Source organism: Mobula hypostoma, chromosome 22, assembly GCF_963921235.1.
Source record: "Mobula hypostoma chromosome 22, sMobHyp1.1, whole genome shotgun sequence".
In the NCBI taxonomy this organism is placed as follows: Eukaryota; Metazoa; Chordata; class Chondrichthyes; order Myliobatiformes; family Myliobatidae; genus Mobula; species Mobula hypostoma.
Window position 1 is genome coordinate 52679862 of NC_086118.1, and position 19586 is coordinate 52699447.

Consider the following 19586-nt stretch of genomic DNA (forward strand, 5'->3'; position numbering starts at 1 on the left):
TGAACACCCATTCTTCTGCCCAGGGTGAAAAGATTAATCACTAAACCATGGTGAACACTAGATTGTGCCATACATCAGCTCCTTCTTACCGCTGTTCAATAACCGCAAATTTGGTTAGGAAACAAACAGTTGGTATTGTGGATTGTACTACCTCTACCGTTCATACCATATTTCTTCTCTAAAACAACTCCAGTAAGGATTGTAGATACTAAACCCTGATTCCTTTGGATACTTCTGAAAGCAGCAGGAGACATTGAGTTTATTTTAACGTGATTTTCTGTTGCATGTGCATAGTGCAAAACCTCCCTTTTCAAATTTGGCCACCTGTTTGAAGATTAGTAGGTTAATTGTCCATATGGGTAATTACACCCAATTATGGGCAGCATGGGCTTGTTGAGTCAGAAGGCCATTATGGTGCTGTATTTCTAAATAAAACACATGTGGATGATTGGACAGAAGGCTTTCGCTCCAGCTGTCCTTGAATTAAAACATCTGAGGAACTATCCTCCACATCCAATGTGCATTTGATCCTAAATTGTAAAATTAAAACAATGCAAATATTCTAACCTGAGTAGAGGATTCTCCTCAAAAGATGACAGATGTTTAGTGGCTGAGTTGTATTTTAAATCTGCTATTTTGTTTAAATTGCTGTGAAATTATTTGAAAATGCTATTGTCCACATTTAAGACAAAATGTTTAACTATTTCTATCTTCTGTAGTAACCATAAGGATCAAACTGATCCAAGTGTTTCATTTCGAGATGAACCTCTTTCTCACCGAAGAGCCAAGAATATTCTCGCGGAGGAGGAGCTGCATGAAATGTCTGAGAACCTGTCCCAGAAACTGCGTCAACTCGATCTGGTAGGGTTTCTATTCAAAAGGTTGTGGTGGGAGGTATGGCACTTCCTACGATAGTAACTAAGCAGATCATATACATACAGTAAACTTTGGATGTTTGGAAAAGTAATGAGCCTCTTGTCGAGTTCTGTCCCTTTTGAGAGAACGTTCAGTTAGTTGTATGGGAAATGTGGGAGCACCAAATAAGAAATTTTTAAAAAGCTGTGGCTGCTTTTATAGCTAAAGGAAACCCTTTCACTTTGATATTGGAAACAACTGATGCAGGCTTTCAGAAGTTTCTCCAGGTCAGCTTTTCAGAAACGGAATAATTTTTTGTCTCAAAATCAGACTTGTAGGATCACTGAATTTGTCAATCTGCAAGATGTGCCAATCCTCTACAAATTGTTGGTTAGGCTCAATACCTGGAACAATACTTGAACAAAATAGTTCAGGCAACACCAAAGAGCTTTATTAAAGTTTTAGGTACCAAAAGTTGTGTTGTGGGACCAGAGATAATGGGAGTTTTTCCAAAATGACCAGGTAAAATAATGTATGTTGAAGGTCTCTAACTTTTGGTAATTTCTCCATTCTGGGTCTCCCCTTACCCTTTTGCTTCACTTGCCCATAACCTCCCATGGCTCTTTGCTGCCTTATTGAATTGAGGCCTAAGTAATCCCTGATGCTTTAATTCCTAGGCCAACTTCTTTGAGAGATGTGGAAAAGTCCTTGTTGAGGTACTGCTATTCTAAAAAGGTCTAATATAAATGGAGGGGTGGGAGACACACTTGACTATTATCTGAATTTATTCATTTCAGCCATTCGAGTTTTGATTAGAGCTCACCAGTTGCGATGAACAGTCATAACTTGAAACATTAGCTCTTCCTTTCTGCCTAAATGCTGCCTGGTCTGATTTATACTTCCAGCATTTTGTTGTTTGTGTTTCCAACATCAAAATGTTTTTCTTCCCTATAGTCTTTTGATGTTTATCTTGCAGTTCCAGCTTTTTAAAAATTATTTGTCTGCTCCCATTTTCATTAATTTCCTTCTAACTATACCTCTTCAGACAGACCATTTGTGATTTCACAGGCCTTCAGCATTTTCTCTGTCTGCTGGCACTGATGTTGGAATGAAGAATGGTAGAGCACAGTACAGGGCTTTCAGCCCATGATATTGTACCAACCCATTAGCCTACTCCAAGATCAACCTAACTCTTCCCTCCTATGTAATCCTCCCTTTTCCCTATCATTCTTGTGTCTGTCTAAGATTTTCTTAAATGTATCTGCCTCTGCTGCCACCCCTGACAGTGTGTTCCATGCTCTCGCCACTCTGAGTATATTTCAGAAAAACTACTTGCCTACCTCTGATATTTCCACTCCCCCCACCATACTTTTCTGCAAACTCTTTAAACTTGTGCCCCTTCATATTAGCTATTTCAGACTTGGCTGTCCACTCTATGCCTCATCTTGCACACCTCTATCAAATCTCCTCTCATCCTTGTCTCCAAAGAGACAAGCCACAGCTTGCCAAACATTTCCTCATAAGACACACTTTATCATTGTTTACCTTGATCTTCACCTATCACGGACTTCATCTTCTCTCCAGCCTTCCCTCTTCTCTGCAACTTTGAACCAGTTTGATTTCTAACTTCTGAAGAAAAGTCATTATCTAATTTCTCTCATTGCATGGTGCTGCTTGATTGCTGAGTATTTCCAGAATGATTTTGTTTTTCTTCAGCTTTCTAGCATCTGCTGCATTTTTCTCCTTGACTGCTAACGGTCTGATCAGTCTCGTTCACCAACAGATGCTGAAACGGGTACTGAATAACAAATGTGAAGTTCATGATCTTAAAGAAGAAGATAAATTATCACAGCACAGTGACAGCATCACAGAATATCGAAGAATTCATCGTTTGCCAGGTATTAATGCACTTTTCACTGGATAACCTCCGGTCTGTTGAGCAGCATCTCATAAAAATGTTGGAAGGTCCAAGTTGGCAGAACTGAGAGCCTGAAACTAGCTTGGTTATATAGATGTGAAAGCAGAGGCAAGGGATATTTCAGCACCATTCCATTTAACATGGTCTGAGGAGCCAGATGGTAATTTCCATTTCTACAAGCTTTAGTTTCACCTGGTACTTTCTGCTTATGTGCTTATCCAGCTTATCCTCAAAAACTTCCCTGCTGAAGGCTCTGGGTCTGTACTTGCTGGAGTTTAGAAGAATGAGGAAGGATCTCATTGAAACCTATTGAATATTGAAAGGCCAAGATAGAGTGGATGAGGAGAGAATATTTTCTTCAGTGGGGAAGTCTAGGAACAAAAGGCACAGCCTCAGAATACAAGGACGTCTCTTTAGAAGTCTAGCCTGAATATTTCTATCACTTTCCCTTTAGATGAGAAGGAATTTCTTTATTCAGAGGGTGATGAATCTATGGAATTCATTGCTACGGATGGCTGTGGAGTATTTTATAGTAAAGGTTGCTAGGTTCTTGATTAGTAAGGGTGTCAAAGGTTATGGGGAGAAAGCAAGTGAATAGGGTTGAGAGGAATAATAAATCAGTCATGATGGAATGGTGGAGCAGACTTGATAGGCTGAATGGCCTAATTCTGTTCCAATGTCTTTTAGTCTTATTTTTTTCATCCATTTCTAGTGGTAGTTTCCCTCACTTCTCAAATGTCAGGGTAAAGATATTTCTTCTGCATTCTCAATTTTGGCTCTAGTTTTGATCTCCTTCAGTGTTAACTTCTTCCTTGTGTCAACCTTATCATTCTCCTCTGCATTCTGATGAAGGCTCTTCAACCTCTTTTGTTGGTTTTTCTTATCCCCCACTGATGCTGTCTGACCTGAATATTTCTATTACTTTCCCTTTATTTAAAAAATAAGCATAATACAGTACATTAAGGGGCCCTTCTGGCCCAACGAGCCAATGCTGCCCAATTATACCCATGTGAGCCACTAACCGTACCAACCTATGCGTCTCAGGAAACTGGAGCACACAGAAGAACCCCATGTGGTCACGGGAAGAACATACAAACTCCTTACAGACAGCAGCAGAAACTGAACCCTGGTCAGGTTACTGGGGCTCTGTTTCCTTCATAGTTTTGGATTTTCACTGGTGCCTCCAAATTGAATCTCATTAGTTCATTTCAGCATGTTTAATTTAAATGTGGAATATTAATAACAATCAAAGACTCAGTGTTAAAGTCTTGCTAAATTCAACACATGAGTGGTTGGAGTTAATCCATTCAAATTATTTGCTAAAATTTACCAGATTATTATCTTTCTCTGCCATCAACCATTTAATTTCCAATTTCTATTGTGTTCTGTCACTGTTTTATGCTGATGTCATTGGTGCTTACGGGATACAAGTATGATTTGATGCTGCCTAGCATGTGTAGAATTCGACAATGCACCATTTACTGTCACTTGCTTAAAATTGTATTTGAAACCAAAACACTCCATCTGCACATAAGCATGCCTTAACTGCAAAGATGCAAGTCTGAGAGGAGTCTGGTTTGTTGTTGTCAAGTCCAAGGTAATATTATAAGATCCTATCTAAGGCTTTGGGGAAAATGGCCATATTTCTGCTGTTTAGAGTCTGCTGCACCATTCCATCATGGCTGATTTATTATGCCTCTCAACCCCATTCTTCTGTCTTCTCACCATAACCTTTGACACCCTTACTAATCCAGAACCCATCAACCTCTGCCTTAGATATACCTCGTGACTTGGCCTCCACACTGTCTGTGGTAATGGATTCCACTTTCCTCTGGCCAAAGAAATTCCTCATCTCTATCGTGAGGCTGTGCCTTCTGGTCTTCGATTCACCCACTATTATGATATATCTAATTGAAGCATTTAGGATCAGTGTTTGCACTGACATTCCCTCTCAGCTTCCTCAACTCCAGCTGAAATGGTGAGGGAAACCCCGTGCTATTGTGTCCAGCATCTTGGAAACTAGAACACTGATGCCGAGGACCTTGCACCAGTTGGCACCACTTTTGAGCATGAAACTGGTGTACTGTGCATTTTTAGGCAATAAGGAAGTTAACATTAATTAGATGTCCTTTAGTAGGAAAGGAGCATTGCAGCAGGGGGTGTGGTGGCCACGTGTGGGAGAGTAATACAATTTGTAAGTGACATTCCCTGCAAAATCTGTGAATGGATTTCAGTATTCTAAGTGAATGTTAGTAAGCTGCACACACAAATTGCTGGAGGTGCTCAGCAGGCCAGGCTGATGTTTCAGGGCGAGACTCTTCAGCAGGACTGGAGGAAAAAAAAGGTGAGTCAGAGTTAGAAGGTGGGGGGAAGGGGAGGAAGAAACACAAGGTGATGGGTGAAACTGGGGGAGCTGGAAAGTTGATTGGTGACGGAGATACAACACTGGAGAAGGGGGAAGCTAATAAGAGAGGACAGAAGGCCATGGAAGGAAAAAAGGGAGGAGCACCAGATGGAGGTGATGGGCAGGCAAGGTGATAAGGTGAGAGGGGAAAAGGGGAGGGAGAATAGAGAAAGGGAGGCATTACCAGAAGTTCGAGAAATCGATGTTCATGCCATCAGGTTGGAGGCTACTCAGATGGAATATAAGATGTTGCTCCTTCAACCTCACTGTGGGCATGAATGGCCTCCTCTACTGTCGCGATGAGGCCATGCTCAAGTTGGAGGAGAAACACCTGATATTCCATCTGAGTAGCCTCCAACCTAATGGCATGAACATCGATTTCTCGAACTTCTGGTAATGCCCCCATTCCCTCTCTCACCTAATCTCCTTGCCTGCCCATCGCCTCCCTCTGGTACTATTCCCCCTTTTTCTTTCTTCCATGGCCTTCTGTCCTCTCCTATTAGATTCCCCCTTCTCTAGCCCTGTATCTCTTTCATCAATCAACTTTCCAGCTCTTTACTTCACCCCCCCCCTCCCGGTTTCACCTACCACCTTGTGTTTCTTCCTCCCCTCCCCCCACCTTCTAGCACTGACTCATCTTTTTTTTTCTCCAGTCTTGCTGAAGGGTCTCAGCCCGAATCGTCAACTATACTCTGTTTTTCCATGGATGCTGCCTGGCCTGCTAAGTTTCTCCAGCATTTTGCGTGTTGCTTGGATTTCTAGTATCTGCAGATTCTTTCTTGCTTGTAATTGGTTTAACAAGCTGATCTACTTGCTCTTGGCGAGTAGCCTCAATCTCTGAGGATCTCTGCTGGGAGCAACCCAGTACTGTAGAATTACTGTGCAGTGAGGTTTGCAGATTTATCCATTTCCAGGATGCGGTAGTCTCTGGCAGAGCCAGCGTGCTTTAGTCACCCTAATCTGACTTGGAGAGATGATGGTGGTGCAGCGCCACCTTGAGGCACAGCAGTCTTTTTACACGATGTTCTCATAGAACTGGGAGAGAGAGAGTTCCAGAATTTAGGCCCAGGGACAACCTGAATCCGTTTTTATTGTCAGATGTATCAAGAGACAGTGAAAAATGTATTTCAGTTCATTACGTAGAGCATTGAGATAGAACAAGGTATCCCAATAATAATGCAGAATGAAGTGTAACAACTACAGAGAATGTGCAGGTAAACAATAAGACACAGGAAATGCTGGAGAACCTCAGCAGGTCAGGCAGCATCTGAGTGGAATAAACAGTCAGTGCTGAGACCTGTCCTGTTGAAGGCTCTTAGCCTGAAATGTCAACTGTTTACTCCTCTCTATAGATGCTGCCTGACTTGCTGAGTTCTTCCAGCATTTTGTGGGTTGCTCAGGATTTCCAACATCTGCAGAATCTCTTGTGGTCAGGTAAACAATGAGGTGCAGGATCATAATGATGTAACTGATGACATCAGAAGTCCAATTTATTGTACTAGGTAACTATTTAATAGTCTAATATCAGCTGGGTATGAACTGTCCCTGAGCCTAGTCGTACACATTATCAGGCTTCTGCCCAGTGGTAAAAAGGAAGAAGAGAGAATATCTGGGGTGGGTTGGGTCTCACTGCATCAGTAAAGCAGCCAGCGTAATTAGAGCCTATGGAAGGGAGGCTGGTTTCCATGATGTGCTGAGCTGTGTCCACAACTCTCTGCAGCTCCTGGTAACTGTCCCGCACTTTTCCTACGCTACATCAACAACTGCATTGGTGCTGCTTCCTTCACCCCTGCTGAACTCGTCGATTTCATCCACTTTGCCTCCAACTTCCACCCAGCCATCAAATTCACCTGGTCCATTTCTGACACTTCCCTTTCCTTTCTCAACACTGTCTATCTCTGGAGACAGCATATCCACCGATATCTGTTATAAACCAATGGACTGTCACAGGTACCTGGACCATACCTCATCCCACCCTGCTACTTGTAAAAGCACCATCCCCTTCTCTCAATTCCTCTGTCTCCACCGCATCTGCTCTCAGGATGAAGCTTTTCATTCTAGAACAAAGGAGAGGTCCTCCTTTTTCAAAGAAAGGGGCTTCCCTTCCTCTACCATCAACGCTGCCCTCAACCGCATCTCTTCCATTTCATGCACGTCTGCTTTTACCCATCCTCCTACCACGCTGCCAGTGATGGGGTTCCTCTTGTTCTTACCTAGCACCCCACCAGACTCTGTGTCCAGCACATAATTCTCTGAAACTTCTGCCACCACCAAACATATTTTCCCTCCCCCCGCCCCCGCCCACTTTCTGCTTTCCGCAGGGATCACTCCCTATGAGACTCCCTTGTCCTCTCATCCCTCCCCACTGATCTCCCTCTTGGAACTTATCCTTGCAAGCAGAACAAGTACCTCACTTGCCCCTACATCACCTTCCTCCCTACCATTCAGGGCCCCAAACAGTCCTTCCAGGTGAGGTGACACTTCACCTGTGAGTCTGTTGGGGTCATATACTGTGTTCGGTGCAGCCGGTATGGCCTCTTGTATATCAGTGAGACCCGATGTAGATTGGGAGTTCGCTTCGCTGAGCATCTATGCTCCATCGACCAGAACAAGTGGGAAATCCTGGTGGCCACCCATTTTAATTCCACTTCCCATTCCCATTCCAATATGTCCTCCTCCACTGTCGGGATAAGGCCACACTTATGTTGGAGAAACAACACGTTGTATTCTGCTTGGGTAGCCTCCAACCTGATGGCATGAACATCAATTTCTCAAGCTTTCAGTAATGCTCCCCCCTTCACTATTTCCCATCCCTTTGTCTCTCTCTCATGTTATCTCCTTGCCCATCCATTGTCTCCCTCTAGTGATCCTCCTTGCCCCTTTTTTCTTCCTTCCATGGCCTTCTGTCTCTTTCACCAATCAACTTCCCAGCTCTTTGCTTCATCTCTCCCCCTCCAAGTTTCACCCTTTGCTTGGTGTTCCTCTCTCCCCTCCCCCACCTTTCAAATCTACTCCTCAGCATTTTTTCTTAGTCCTGCCGAAGGGTTTCAGCCCAAAACGTTGACTATACTTTTTTCCATAGACACTGCCTGGCCTGCTGAGTTCCTCCAGCATCTGGTGTGTGTTGCTCAGATTTCCAGCATCTGCAGACTTTCTCTTGTTTGTCTCTGCAGTTCCTTGTGGATGTGTGTAGAGTTATTGCCATACCAAGCTGTGATGCATCCAGATAGGATGTTTTCTTTGGTTCATCAATAAAAAATAGCAGTAATTTACTTCCAAGTCATATGAGCTGGGACAGAATGGTTATGGTCTGTAAACTCAGTTTTGAATACTACCTGGCATTGCATTCCATAATTGACCTCTTGTTGTATGCTACTCTTGCGGTTAGTAAGTTCTCTGAGGTACTTGCATGGTCTTTGCTGTCCTTGTCCTTCCTGGTGGTAGATGTCACAGCTCTGGCTGGTGCTCTTGGAGGAGCTAAGGCAAATAACCATCGTCCATTTGTTGACGGTGTTTACTGCAGCTATGGTAAACCCCGGCTCCTTGCAGTAGATCTTAATTCCTCATTGGTACACTGAGCCAGCACTTGCAGACCTGGAGTGGGTAGAGGTCAGCAGCTGCCTGAACAGCTCGTTCCTTCTGTGAAAGGTGTTCCTTTGGGTCTTTTGAGCAAGGATCCCTAGGATGTTGGATGTTACAATGATTGAGATCTATTTCTGTCTCTTATGGTGAGGTGGAATGGATTTTGTAACTGATGGTGCTACCACATGTTTCAGCTTGGGCAGTAGGAATTACAGGTCTGAGAGGTATTCCTGAACAAACCTAAGCTGAGTGCAGGGTGCACACAGGACACACTAGTCCTAAAGGTTTAAAGATTAGCTTTATTTGTCACATGTACATCAAAGTGCATGTACGTTTATTTGTCACAGTCCAAGGATGTGCTAGGGGCAGCCCACAACTATCTCCAAGCTCCTGGCACCAACATAGCATGTTCACAACTCACTAATTCTAACTTGTACATCTTTGGGATGTAGGAGAAACCCATGTGGGAGAACATACAAACTCAGCGGCAGGAATTGAACCCCATTCGCGAGTTCACTGTTACCGTTCTGTGCAGTGGCACACAGGTTCAATTTCTGCAGCTGTCTGTAAGAGTCTGTACGTTCTCCCTGTGATGGTGTGGGCTTCCTATGGCTGCTCCAGTTTCCTCCCACAATCCAAAGACATGCAGATTAGGGCTAGTAAAGTTGTGGGTACATCCCTTACACAAGCAACACTGGAGTGTTCAATATTGGAGAATGTATACAGTATACAACTTGAAATCCGTAATCTTCACAGACATCCACGAAACCCCAAAGAATGAATGACAGAAAACATTAGAATCCCAAAGACCCCCTCCTTGCCCATCCCATGCACAACCAGCACCAAAAGCACCGACCCTCCCTCCTCCCCTCCCACCACTTGCTCTGGGAAAAGCATCAACCTGCACTACTCACATTCACCATGCAAGCAGTCTTGAAGGGAAGCAATCCAATGCTTGGAGCCATACTGAACACAGAAGACGATGAAGGTTGGTCATCCCAGGGCACTGTCCTGAGCCCAACCATCTTCACCCACCTCAAAGATTCAGATTGAGATGTATTTATCAAATACATTGAAATTTACAGTGAAATGCATTGCTTTTATTTTGCCAACCAATATACCCAAGGACGTGCTGGAGGCACACATTCTGGCACTAACATTGCATGCCCACAATGTTCAGCAGAACAACACAAACAACAAGAACAACAGAATAAGACAAGATGACAACAGCAAAACAAACCCCTTTCCCACCCACCCACAGATGCTGCCTGGCCTGCTAGGTTCCTCCTGCACTTTGGGTGTGTTGCTCTAGATTTCCAGTATCTGCAGAATATCTTGTGTTTATGATATCTAATTAACTTTGTCTAATTTATAAATCTGTAGAGCTGAAGGGTAAACACAGCTGTCTCTGGCCTAAATAAACTCTAACTGGCAATTAAGACATTTTTGAACCAGTAATTTAGGTAATGCAAATAGATGAGTGACTTTTCAGGGTAATGTAAATGATTATGTATTTTCGATAAAAATGTTCATGAGTGGGTGTCTCTGCTAAAGTACAATGTTTACAAACTGGCAATTCCTTAATGGAGACAATTTATTGACAAGTAATAATTTAAACTGGTCATGATTTGAAAATATTGAATTTTGCTTTTGTCTTTTGCCAAATGTAAAGTGATGCCACTTCTCAGGAAGCCAGCACGTGCCCGAGCACGCTCGCTCTCACCATCGCCCCCTCGGCAAACACTACTGGCTGACTTTGAAGATGCTCTCAATAAGGATTCAAAGGGTGAAATGCGGAAAATTCGCAGAGAGCTGCAGCAGGAAATGGACCTGCAAAGGATGAAAGCAAAGGCAAGTTACAGCTGGACCAATACTTAACCAGGCACAGCTGGTAGCCCCTCAACAAATACACTGTAGACACAACATGTGCTGTTCTGCTCGACACATAATTTCCGAGAACATTCAGTTACACTACATAACTGCCTCCCAATACTATGCAACTACTGTTGTTATAGCGTCCTAAAGTACCATAGCACAGAAACATGCCCTTTGGCCCATCTAGTTCATGCCAAGCCTAGTCACATCGACCTGCACTTTGACCATAACCCTCCCGTCCATGTACTTATCTAAATTTCTCTTAAATGTTGCCACCGAACTTCTGCTGGCAGTTCATTCCACAGCTGCACCACCCTCTAAGTGAAGAAGTTCCTCCTCAGATTCCTCTTAAGTATTTCACCTTTTACCCCTGACTTAGAACCTCACTGAACCTCAGGTGGAAAAAAGCCTCTGTGCATTTATCCTATCTATTCCTCCTTAATTTTGTATATGTCTATCAAATCTTCCCTCATTCTCCTATGATCCAGGGAGTAAAATCCCATCCTATTCAACCTTTCCCTATTATTCAGGTCCTCAAGTCCCGGCAACCTCCTTTTTTCTCTAAACTTCCTCTGTAATTTTTCAATTTTATTGATATTGCTGTAAGTTATTTAATTTTTCCTGCACAGTTATAAAATTATACCTTTTCAAGTACAGTAAAACTCCGATAATCCAGAATGTTAAGGATTTTGGAACCAGACTAGCAGATTTTCCAGATTGTTGGTGGTTGTTCCAATTGATATCTCAACAGTTTCTTAAGATATTGCACAGTCCCAATAAAATTTTCCAGTAAAACCAATAAGTTTAAAAAGAGTGTAGGAATTGGGACCCAACAAGTCCAAAGGCAACACAGGGAAGTGGGGTCCTGGTGGGTTGGGGGGGGGAACGTGGGGAACCATCAAATTTCGGATGATTAAACTGAGGATTCTTAGATCTTTACTGTGAACGTATATCATAAACACATGGGAGTCTGATGAAAACACCTTAAACCAAAACATCGACTAGTTATTCCCTTCCATAGATGCTGCCTGACATGCTGACTTCCTCCAGCATTTGAGTTTGTGTCTGTGTTTTATACTGTGAGTGTATATGTCAGGGTTTCTGATCTGGGGTTACACAAGAGATTGTGTTTAACGATATATATTAACCTTGTTTTTTGAACTTGATGCAACGCTTGATGCGAGCTCTCGCTGTGGTGGGCAGTGACCGAGCAGCTCTGTTAGCAGTCTCAGCCCAGTATGGCAGTGTGCAGAAGGACTGTGTTCATTTGGTTGAGTCCATTCCCAGTTTTTTTTAACGCAAGATGGAGAGGCCTTTGACAGTTGACAAACACTGTATTGCACAGAGGGGAGGACAGTAGGCTGTTGAGCGCGAAGTGCTCACAGATTATTATCTGAATGGTGGCCGATTAGGAAAAGGGGAGGTGCAACGAGACCTGGGTGTCATTATACACCAGTCATTGAAAGTGGGCATGCAGGTACAGCAGGTGGTGAAAAAGGCGAATGGTATGCTGGCATTCATAGCAAGAGGATTCGAGTACAGGAACAGGGAGGTACTACTGCAGTTGTACAAGGCCTTGGTGAGACCACACCTGGAGTATTGTGTGCAGTTTTGGTCCCCTAATCTGAGGAAAGACATTCTTGCCATAGAGGGAGTACAAAGAAGGTTCACCAGATTGATTCCTGGGATGGCAGGACTTCCATATGATGAAAGACTGGATCGTCTAGGCTTATACTCTCTGGAATTTAGAAGATTGAGAGGGGATCTTATTCAAACGTATAAAATCCTAAAGGGATTGGACAGGCTAGATGCAGGAAGATTGTTCCCGATGTTGGGGAAGTCCAGAACGAGGGGTCACAGTTTGAGGATAAAGGGGAAGCCTTTTAGGACTGAGATTAGGAAAAAACTTCTTCACACAGAGAGTGGTGAATCTGTGGAATTCTTTGCCACAGGAAACAGTTGAGGCCAGTTCATTGGCTATATTTAAGAGGGAGTTAGATATGGCCCTTGTGGCTAAAGGGATCGGGGGGTATGGAGGGAAGGCTGGTACAGGATTCTCAGTTGGATTATCAGCCATGATCATACTGAATGGCGGTGCAGGCTTGAAGGGCCGAATAGCCTACTCCTGCACCTATTTTCTATATTTCTATGTGCTTTTCCAAGCATTGAATAGAGTTGTACAACTTGGGCGTGACGTCAGCCTCTTCCCCTCAAATTACCTCCCCCAACTTCCCCTTCTGTGGCACCAACTGACTTGTGGGAGCAAACAAGCTTCCCATGTAGTAGAAAACTGGAGGGAAATTTTCATTCTAAAAACGGTCCAGAGTGGCGATTTTTGAAGAGGAAGATTCTAGGCCTAGGCTTACGGACAATTCTGATAAAGTTAATGATGAAGAATTACAATCTTCTGTCCTTTCACTGCATTAGTGCAACAAAATACAAAACAAGTCCATCTCTACAGTGGGTTTTACATGGACTGGTGATCCAAGTTGTCCTGTTCCAGTGCACATAGTCTGTGACAAACAACTTAGAACACTGACTACAAATCACATCCATATGACAAATAAAGGTGCTGATTATTTTAAACTACTATTAGAACCTCAAGACAAACAGATTAAAGCTTTTGAAAATTAAGTCACAGTCAGTAAAAACTCAGGGAGAAAGTTATTTAGTAGCTTTATACCAGTTCACTTGAGAATGTTTAAAAAAAACTGTGAAAACCTGGACAAAGAGCACACCAGTCTCCTGTTACGTATAGAAATCCGGTGGCTTAGCAGAGAAAGAGATCTCAACAGGGCGTTTGAGCGGAAAGGTGAATTTCAGGAGTACTTTCAAGAAAATAGTGGGCCAGATTTTGCTGAGTGCTTTGAAGTTGAAGAATGGCAGCAGAATTAGCCTACCTAACAGACATTTTTCATGATATGGACCAGTTGAACAAATCTCTGCAAGGCCCTGGAGAAAATGTTTTGACTTCAAGTGACAAGATTCTTGGATTTAAAAGGAAACTGAATCTTTGGAAAAATCATGTTGCAAAGGGAATCTTCAAATGTTTCCTCTGCTGCTTGGGTTTGAGAGTGAGGTAGGAGATCGGAAATTCTCAAGTCTTATTGAAAACCACTTGGAAGAACTGCAGAACAATATTGAACAGTATTTTTCCTCCCTTTCAACACAAGTGTATGACTGGGTGAGGGATCTTTTCTCTGAATCTTCTGCTCAGTCGGAGAACTTGATTTTGAGAGAAGAGGAAGAACTTTGTGAGCTGCACTTTGATCATGCACTCAAGATGAGATTTACTGACCTGCCTATGGCCAAGTTCTGGATTTCTGTGAAGGAAGAGTATCCTGGCATTCATAGAAAAGCAATGAACATTTTGCTGTCGTTTTCAACTTCTTGCAGTGTTTAACAAGCATCAAGAGCAAGGATAGAAATTATTACATTTCAGTTGAAGGTGAAATCCACGTATTCTTATCTCAAGTTCAACTCAGAATTGTCTTATGAGTTTTTTTAAATTTATGAAAGGGAAAGAAAGGGATTAATTTCAAGAAAAGTAAGCTAAGCTTAACTTTTCTTCATGAAAGGTTGGCTAAAAATTCATTCTCTACTCAAAAGAGCGTTGCCAATTATTTTTGGATTATTATATCTACAACTGACCATGTTAATATACCATGAGCTCTAGATATAATAATTTTTATGCAGGGGTTCCCTGAGACCTGAAAATTATTTCAAGGGTTCCTTCAGGGCAAAGAAAAAGATCGAGAAAGGCTAGTATATGTTGCCATTGGGCATAGTTAATGTAACATTCAGTTCCATATTGTAATGATTGACATTTAACCTTTAACTATTAGAGTGTAATATACTTCAGCAATTGAAGTGACATTAGAACTTCTCTCTTTTAATGGGGCTTCTGTGCATGTATCTTTACATTGTTTTCCACTTTGAACCAGTTTCTTGAATTCAACAGTAATGATTAGCTTTTGTCGTAGTTTTCCTGTTCTGAGATTTTGTGGGAGAAATGAACAATAAGATGACCGTGATACAGATAGTTGATTCCATTGGACTGAATGTAAAGCATTTTCTTCAGTAAATTCATAAAGCACAGGAAACTGAGGAATATTTACTGCTGAATCTTGTGTTGGGGATATACTGTACACAGTTGATAGTGGAAATGTGAGTACGTTACCATGGAAACAGTGAATATGACCTGCTGATTTCTCCTTGAAACTTCAGTCATTGTAATTCTGGTTGGATGGGCTGATGCACTCTGAAATCCAGTCAACAGGATGTATCCAGTACTAATCACCCATCCATTGGTGTAGAGGTTTGTACCACCTTTGTACGGGTTTTGAATAGGGTGAATGGCAAAAATCTATTTCATGATTTAGGATGTCGGAGCAAGAGGTACTTGCATCTAAGAATAAAATATTGTAAATTTGGAGTCAAATGTTTGCATGATAGAAGCAACATCATCTGTATTGCACGGTTCCTTTGTTAGTAATGTTGGAAGCAGAGGTGACAGGGCTGTGGAGGGGCAGCAGAGGTTGGTGTGAGGACACTTCTGTGCTATCCATGATATAATCCAGGTAATGATCTTCTGGCAGTATAACCAAGCGCTGGCTGAAGCTTCCTTGGACTGAAGCTACTGACTGTTTCTGTTTCTGTTCCCCTGCACTATTTCTTTTATTTGACTTTTTCATTCTTTTTTAAAAAAAATTCTAATAAACCTCTGAGTATAAAAATGTGAACTTTATGGACTGTACCGTATATTAGTTTATTGTTGATAGGTGATCCAAAGAGGAAGAACTACCTATAAGTGCACTAATAGTTTGGTGCCTAGTGGTACTCACTCATCTGATCCAGAATAAACCACAAGATGTCTGGTTGGGGACAGCATGATGATGAATGGCCTTCACTTTGGGCTGTAGCTTATATATCTCTGCTGCATAAAACCTGATCTTCTCTTAATGACTTTTGTTTAATCTAAAAAATTATTCCTTGACCAGTCGAGGAAGCCAAGTTGCTCTCTTCAAGTCGTTGTGCTCCCAGTGACCACTTGGACCAATGCTTTGAAGCATCCTTTCTCCTTGATAGGATTAAGCAGTCATGCACTAGTATGACAGTTTTGTATAGAATAAAATTAATTTGTTGAATCTTCCATTTGCAAGTCTTTTATGTTGGAAGAAGTGTGATCTGTGTTTTTCTTTAAATAAAATGTCCCATTCCAACAAGAAAGTGTTAATTCAGGGGAGTTGCAAGCATTGACTGATTAGTAATCTAGGTTTGTAGTGAGATGCTCATTGTAAGTGCCTTCCCCGACAAATTCCTAGATATTTTTTCACCCTGCAGGTGGTGAATGAACATTACAAAGAAGAACTGGAAAACTACAAGAAAAAAGAGAAAGCAAAAATTGGAAAAGAAAAGTCTAAAGTCAAGAAAACAGTAAGTCATTGAATTGGTGACTTTTTTTCCAAAATGACTTTACCTGCTCTGTCCCAACTGAAGGACAGAGAGTTATAACCACTGGACTATTAGTTTTGGACGTATCCAGAATACTTTTTAGTAGAAATGAGTTGCACTGTAGTTTGGCTCACAACATTGAATTTTTATTCCTGTATGAAATGTGCTAACTCATCCCACAGTGGGAGGGGATGTTCTGGTCAATAAATAAAACCAGCAGACTACTCCTGTTGGGTACTTGACATCTGTTCTGCATCTGTTACGAAGGAACAAGAATATAAAGAAAATATCTTCAAAGAGACTCCAAGAACCCCTCAGCCAGAGAGAGTTTACTCTGCAAAAACCACACCACGAAAGCCAAAGCACGGCCAGTGGACACCAGCAGGAGTGGTGAAGCCAAGGAAAGCAACACCAAGTAAGAATTCAAAGAAATAGCTTGATTTTTTTGCTGAATGGGAAGTTGTGATTTTGAGGGAAAACGTGTTAACTTGTGGAACCACCAAGTATAATTGTACAGAACTGCAACAGAGCCAAAGTACATTGGATAAAGCACCCGTCCCGTACCCGCCCACACTCCCTACCATGTGAACCTTACCCTGGTATTTGCTGCAGTTGTTTTAATCTCTGTTTTAATTTGTTTCACTGTTGTACATTCAGGGGAAAGCTGGCCTAGACGGTACATTTGTTCAGTTTAATTGGCAGGAGGCAGCACCCAGGTTGTAGTTGACATGGAGAATGGGTAAATGGGTACCTGGGGAAATGATTAAAGATGAGGTTGGTCTTTGGGCTTGGACAATGGTGAAACAAGTGGGAAGGATTCAGGAACAGAATTTTAGGCATAATGGTTCTGGACTGGGCTGCAGATGGTGGATCAGAGGGAGGAGAATCGGGGAAAGACAGAGAAAGTATGGCTCGCTTGATTCAGAAGAAGGTCAAGATAGAGGAGGGCTGGAAACAAGATTAGGAGTCACAGACTCTAGAATGGTTCTGGAACACAGCAGAAGTGAGTTGGGTAATCTGAGTGGGAATAATGGCCATCAAGTGGCTGCACTCCCTGCCTGCGTCCTGCAATCTCCATTCTCCTGATGATCCTAAAGTGGGGCAGTACTGATAATCTGTTTATTCCCATCGATTCATATTTGAACCATAGCCCTCCGTACCCCTCCCAACCATGTACTTAGCCAAACTTTTCTTGTGTTGCAATTGAACCTGCATCCACCACTTTCACTGACAGCTTGTCCCTCTGAGTGAAATGTTTCCCTTAAATATTTCACCTTCGTTCCTTAAAATATAACTTCTAGTTCTAATGTCACCCAACCTCGGGAAAAAAGTCTGCTTGCATTTACCCTATCTATACCTCCCATAATGTTGTCAAATCTCCCCTCATTCTTTTACTCCTCAGGGGTGAAAAGGACCAAACCTATTCAACCTTTCTGTATAACACAGATCCTCAAGTCCTGGCAACATCCTTGTAAATTTTCTTTGCATTCTTTCAGTCTTTATGCTGAGAAATGCCAAAGCTCTGTGCAGAACTGCTTATAAACCCAGTGTCCTTTAATCATTATGTATTGCTTAATCTCTTCAACTATCAAGTTGGTTAGTGTTCTAGTATTTATTTTTATTCATCTTGCTCTTGGCTCCATAAACTACCATATTATCAGATGGAATTTGGCAAAAAAATCTTTTAAAATGTCTAAGATTGGCTGTTGGGAGAAGTGTACATTCCACCACACAGCTGCTGAACCCTTGTCTGCCCATGACAAAAAGGGGGCAAACTCAATTTTCCAAACTTCTTTGACAAAGCATCGACTTGCCCCTACAGTTAAATACTCTCCAGTTCCAGGATTAACTGCAGCTCCTGCACAGCCTGCTCCTTATCTCACATTCTCTGCTTCAGCAAGCATTCAACATTTCTTCACCCCTGTACACTTCAGGACCTTTGATATTGATAAGAAAATAACTGGATTTGCACTGCTGATGACAAAGCTTTCCTGTAATACGCCATTTAAACTATAAAGACATTGGGCTATTCAGTCCATCAAGTCTGCTCTGCCATTCAATTGTGGCTCATTTATTTTTCCTCTCAATGCAATCTCCTGCTTTCTGTCACGGGAATGCAGCATCCACCACCCAGGCCATGCTCTCTTCTCGCTGCTGCCATCATGTAGAAGGTATAAGAGCCTCAGGACTCACACCACTGGTTCAGAAACACTTATTACCCCTCAACCATCAGGCTCTTGAACCAAAGGGGTTAACTTCACTTGCCCCATCACTGAATTGTTCCTACAACCTATAGACTTGCTCTCAAGGATCCTTCATCTCATGTTCTCAATATTTATTGCTTATTTATTAATTTATTTATTATTGTAATTTCTGTTTTTCCTTTTGTATTTGCACAGTTTGTTGTCTTTTGCACATTGGCTGGTTGTCCGTCCTGTTGGGTGCAGTCTTTCATTGATTCTATTGTGTTTCTTGGATTTGCTGTGAATGCCTGCAAGAAAACAAATCTCTGGGTTGTATATGGTGACATATACCGTATGTACTTTGAACTTCTCCCCGTAACCTTTGCCCTTACTAATCAAGAACCTATCAACCTCTGCTTTAAATATCCCATATTGCTTGGCCTCCCTAGCTGACTGTGGCAATCAATACCACAGATTCACCACTCTCTAGCTAAAGGGATTCCTCGTCATCTCTGTAATAAAGGGACGTCCTTCTATTTTGTGGCTGTGCCCTCTAGTCCGAGACTCGCCCTCAAATGGAACCATCCTCAGTATTGTTTAAGAACAGGGAGGAAATGTAATGATGTGCCATGAAATCTATGATTTTCCTACTAGAATGCACAGACCTGTGCATTGGCAACTAGTATTGTGCAATGTGAGCTTCTGTTCCAGATCTGTGACCTGCACTGGTGCAAGCAAGTCGTACAGACGCAGGGTGTCCAGCCATGGATTCCACTTGGGATAGTTCTCCCTCAGGAGCCTCCACAAATTGGCCTGATTCCAGTGCCCCAGACCATTCCATCAAATGGGTCCTGGCCTGAAACATTGTCTGTTGTCCCCTCTGTAGTTGCTGCCTGACCTGCTGAGTTCCTCCAGCATTTTATGTGTGCATTGCACAAGATTTCCAGCATCTGCAGAATCTCCTGCATTTGTGAGAGCTACAACCTGCCTGTTTCTCCTTTTGGGTGTCAAATAATCTCTGGTGGTCTTTGACTCATTCACTGGCAGTTGCGTGAGTGAGAGATTCTATGGCTGTTTGTCTTAATTCCTGTAATATTTTTTGTTGAAGGATAAGAGACAGTTTTTGTAGGTTCAGTATTATATATTCCATGCTGTATTTAATGTGATTATTTTAGCCCTTGGGGTCTGAATCAAGTGTGTTGTCTGCCCTCTGCTGGTGTTCCAGCATCAGTTCATGTTTGCTGCCATCTGGTGCTTGATTGGTAAACTGCAGAATGCTGTTCTGTTCAAAGTTGTGCTTCCTTTCTACTGTGCA

The 19586-nt window shown here is 42.3% G+C and overlaps 1 protein-coding gene across 2 annotated transcripts in view; it reads left to right on the top strand.

Moving 5' to 3' along the window:
* The window catches only part of LOC134336406 (centrosomal protein of 95 kDa-like), a 58891-nt gene that overhangs the window by 26987 nt on the left and 12318 nt on the right, over positions 1–19586 (top strand). For both annotated transcript variants that reach the window (XM_063030596.1, XM_063030597.1), the window contains exons 12-16: positions 720–861; positions 2639–2753; positions 10432–10610; positions 15978–16070; positions 16356–16503. In XM_063030596.1, coding sequence (XP_062886666.1) covers positions 720–861; positions 2639–2753; positions 10432–10610; positions 15978–16070; positions 16356–16503 — 677 coding nt within the window. The remainder of the gene's footprint in view (positions 1–719; positions 862–2638; positions 2754–10431; positions 10611–15977; positions 16071–16355; positions 16504–19586) is intronic.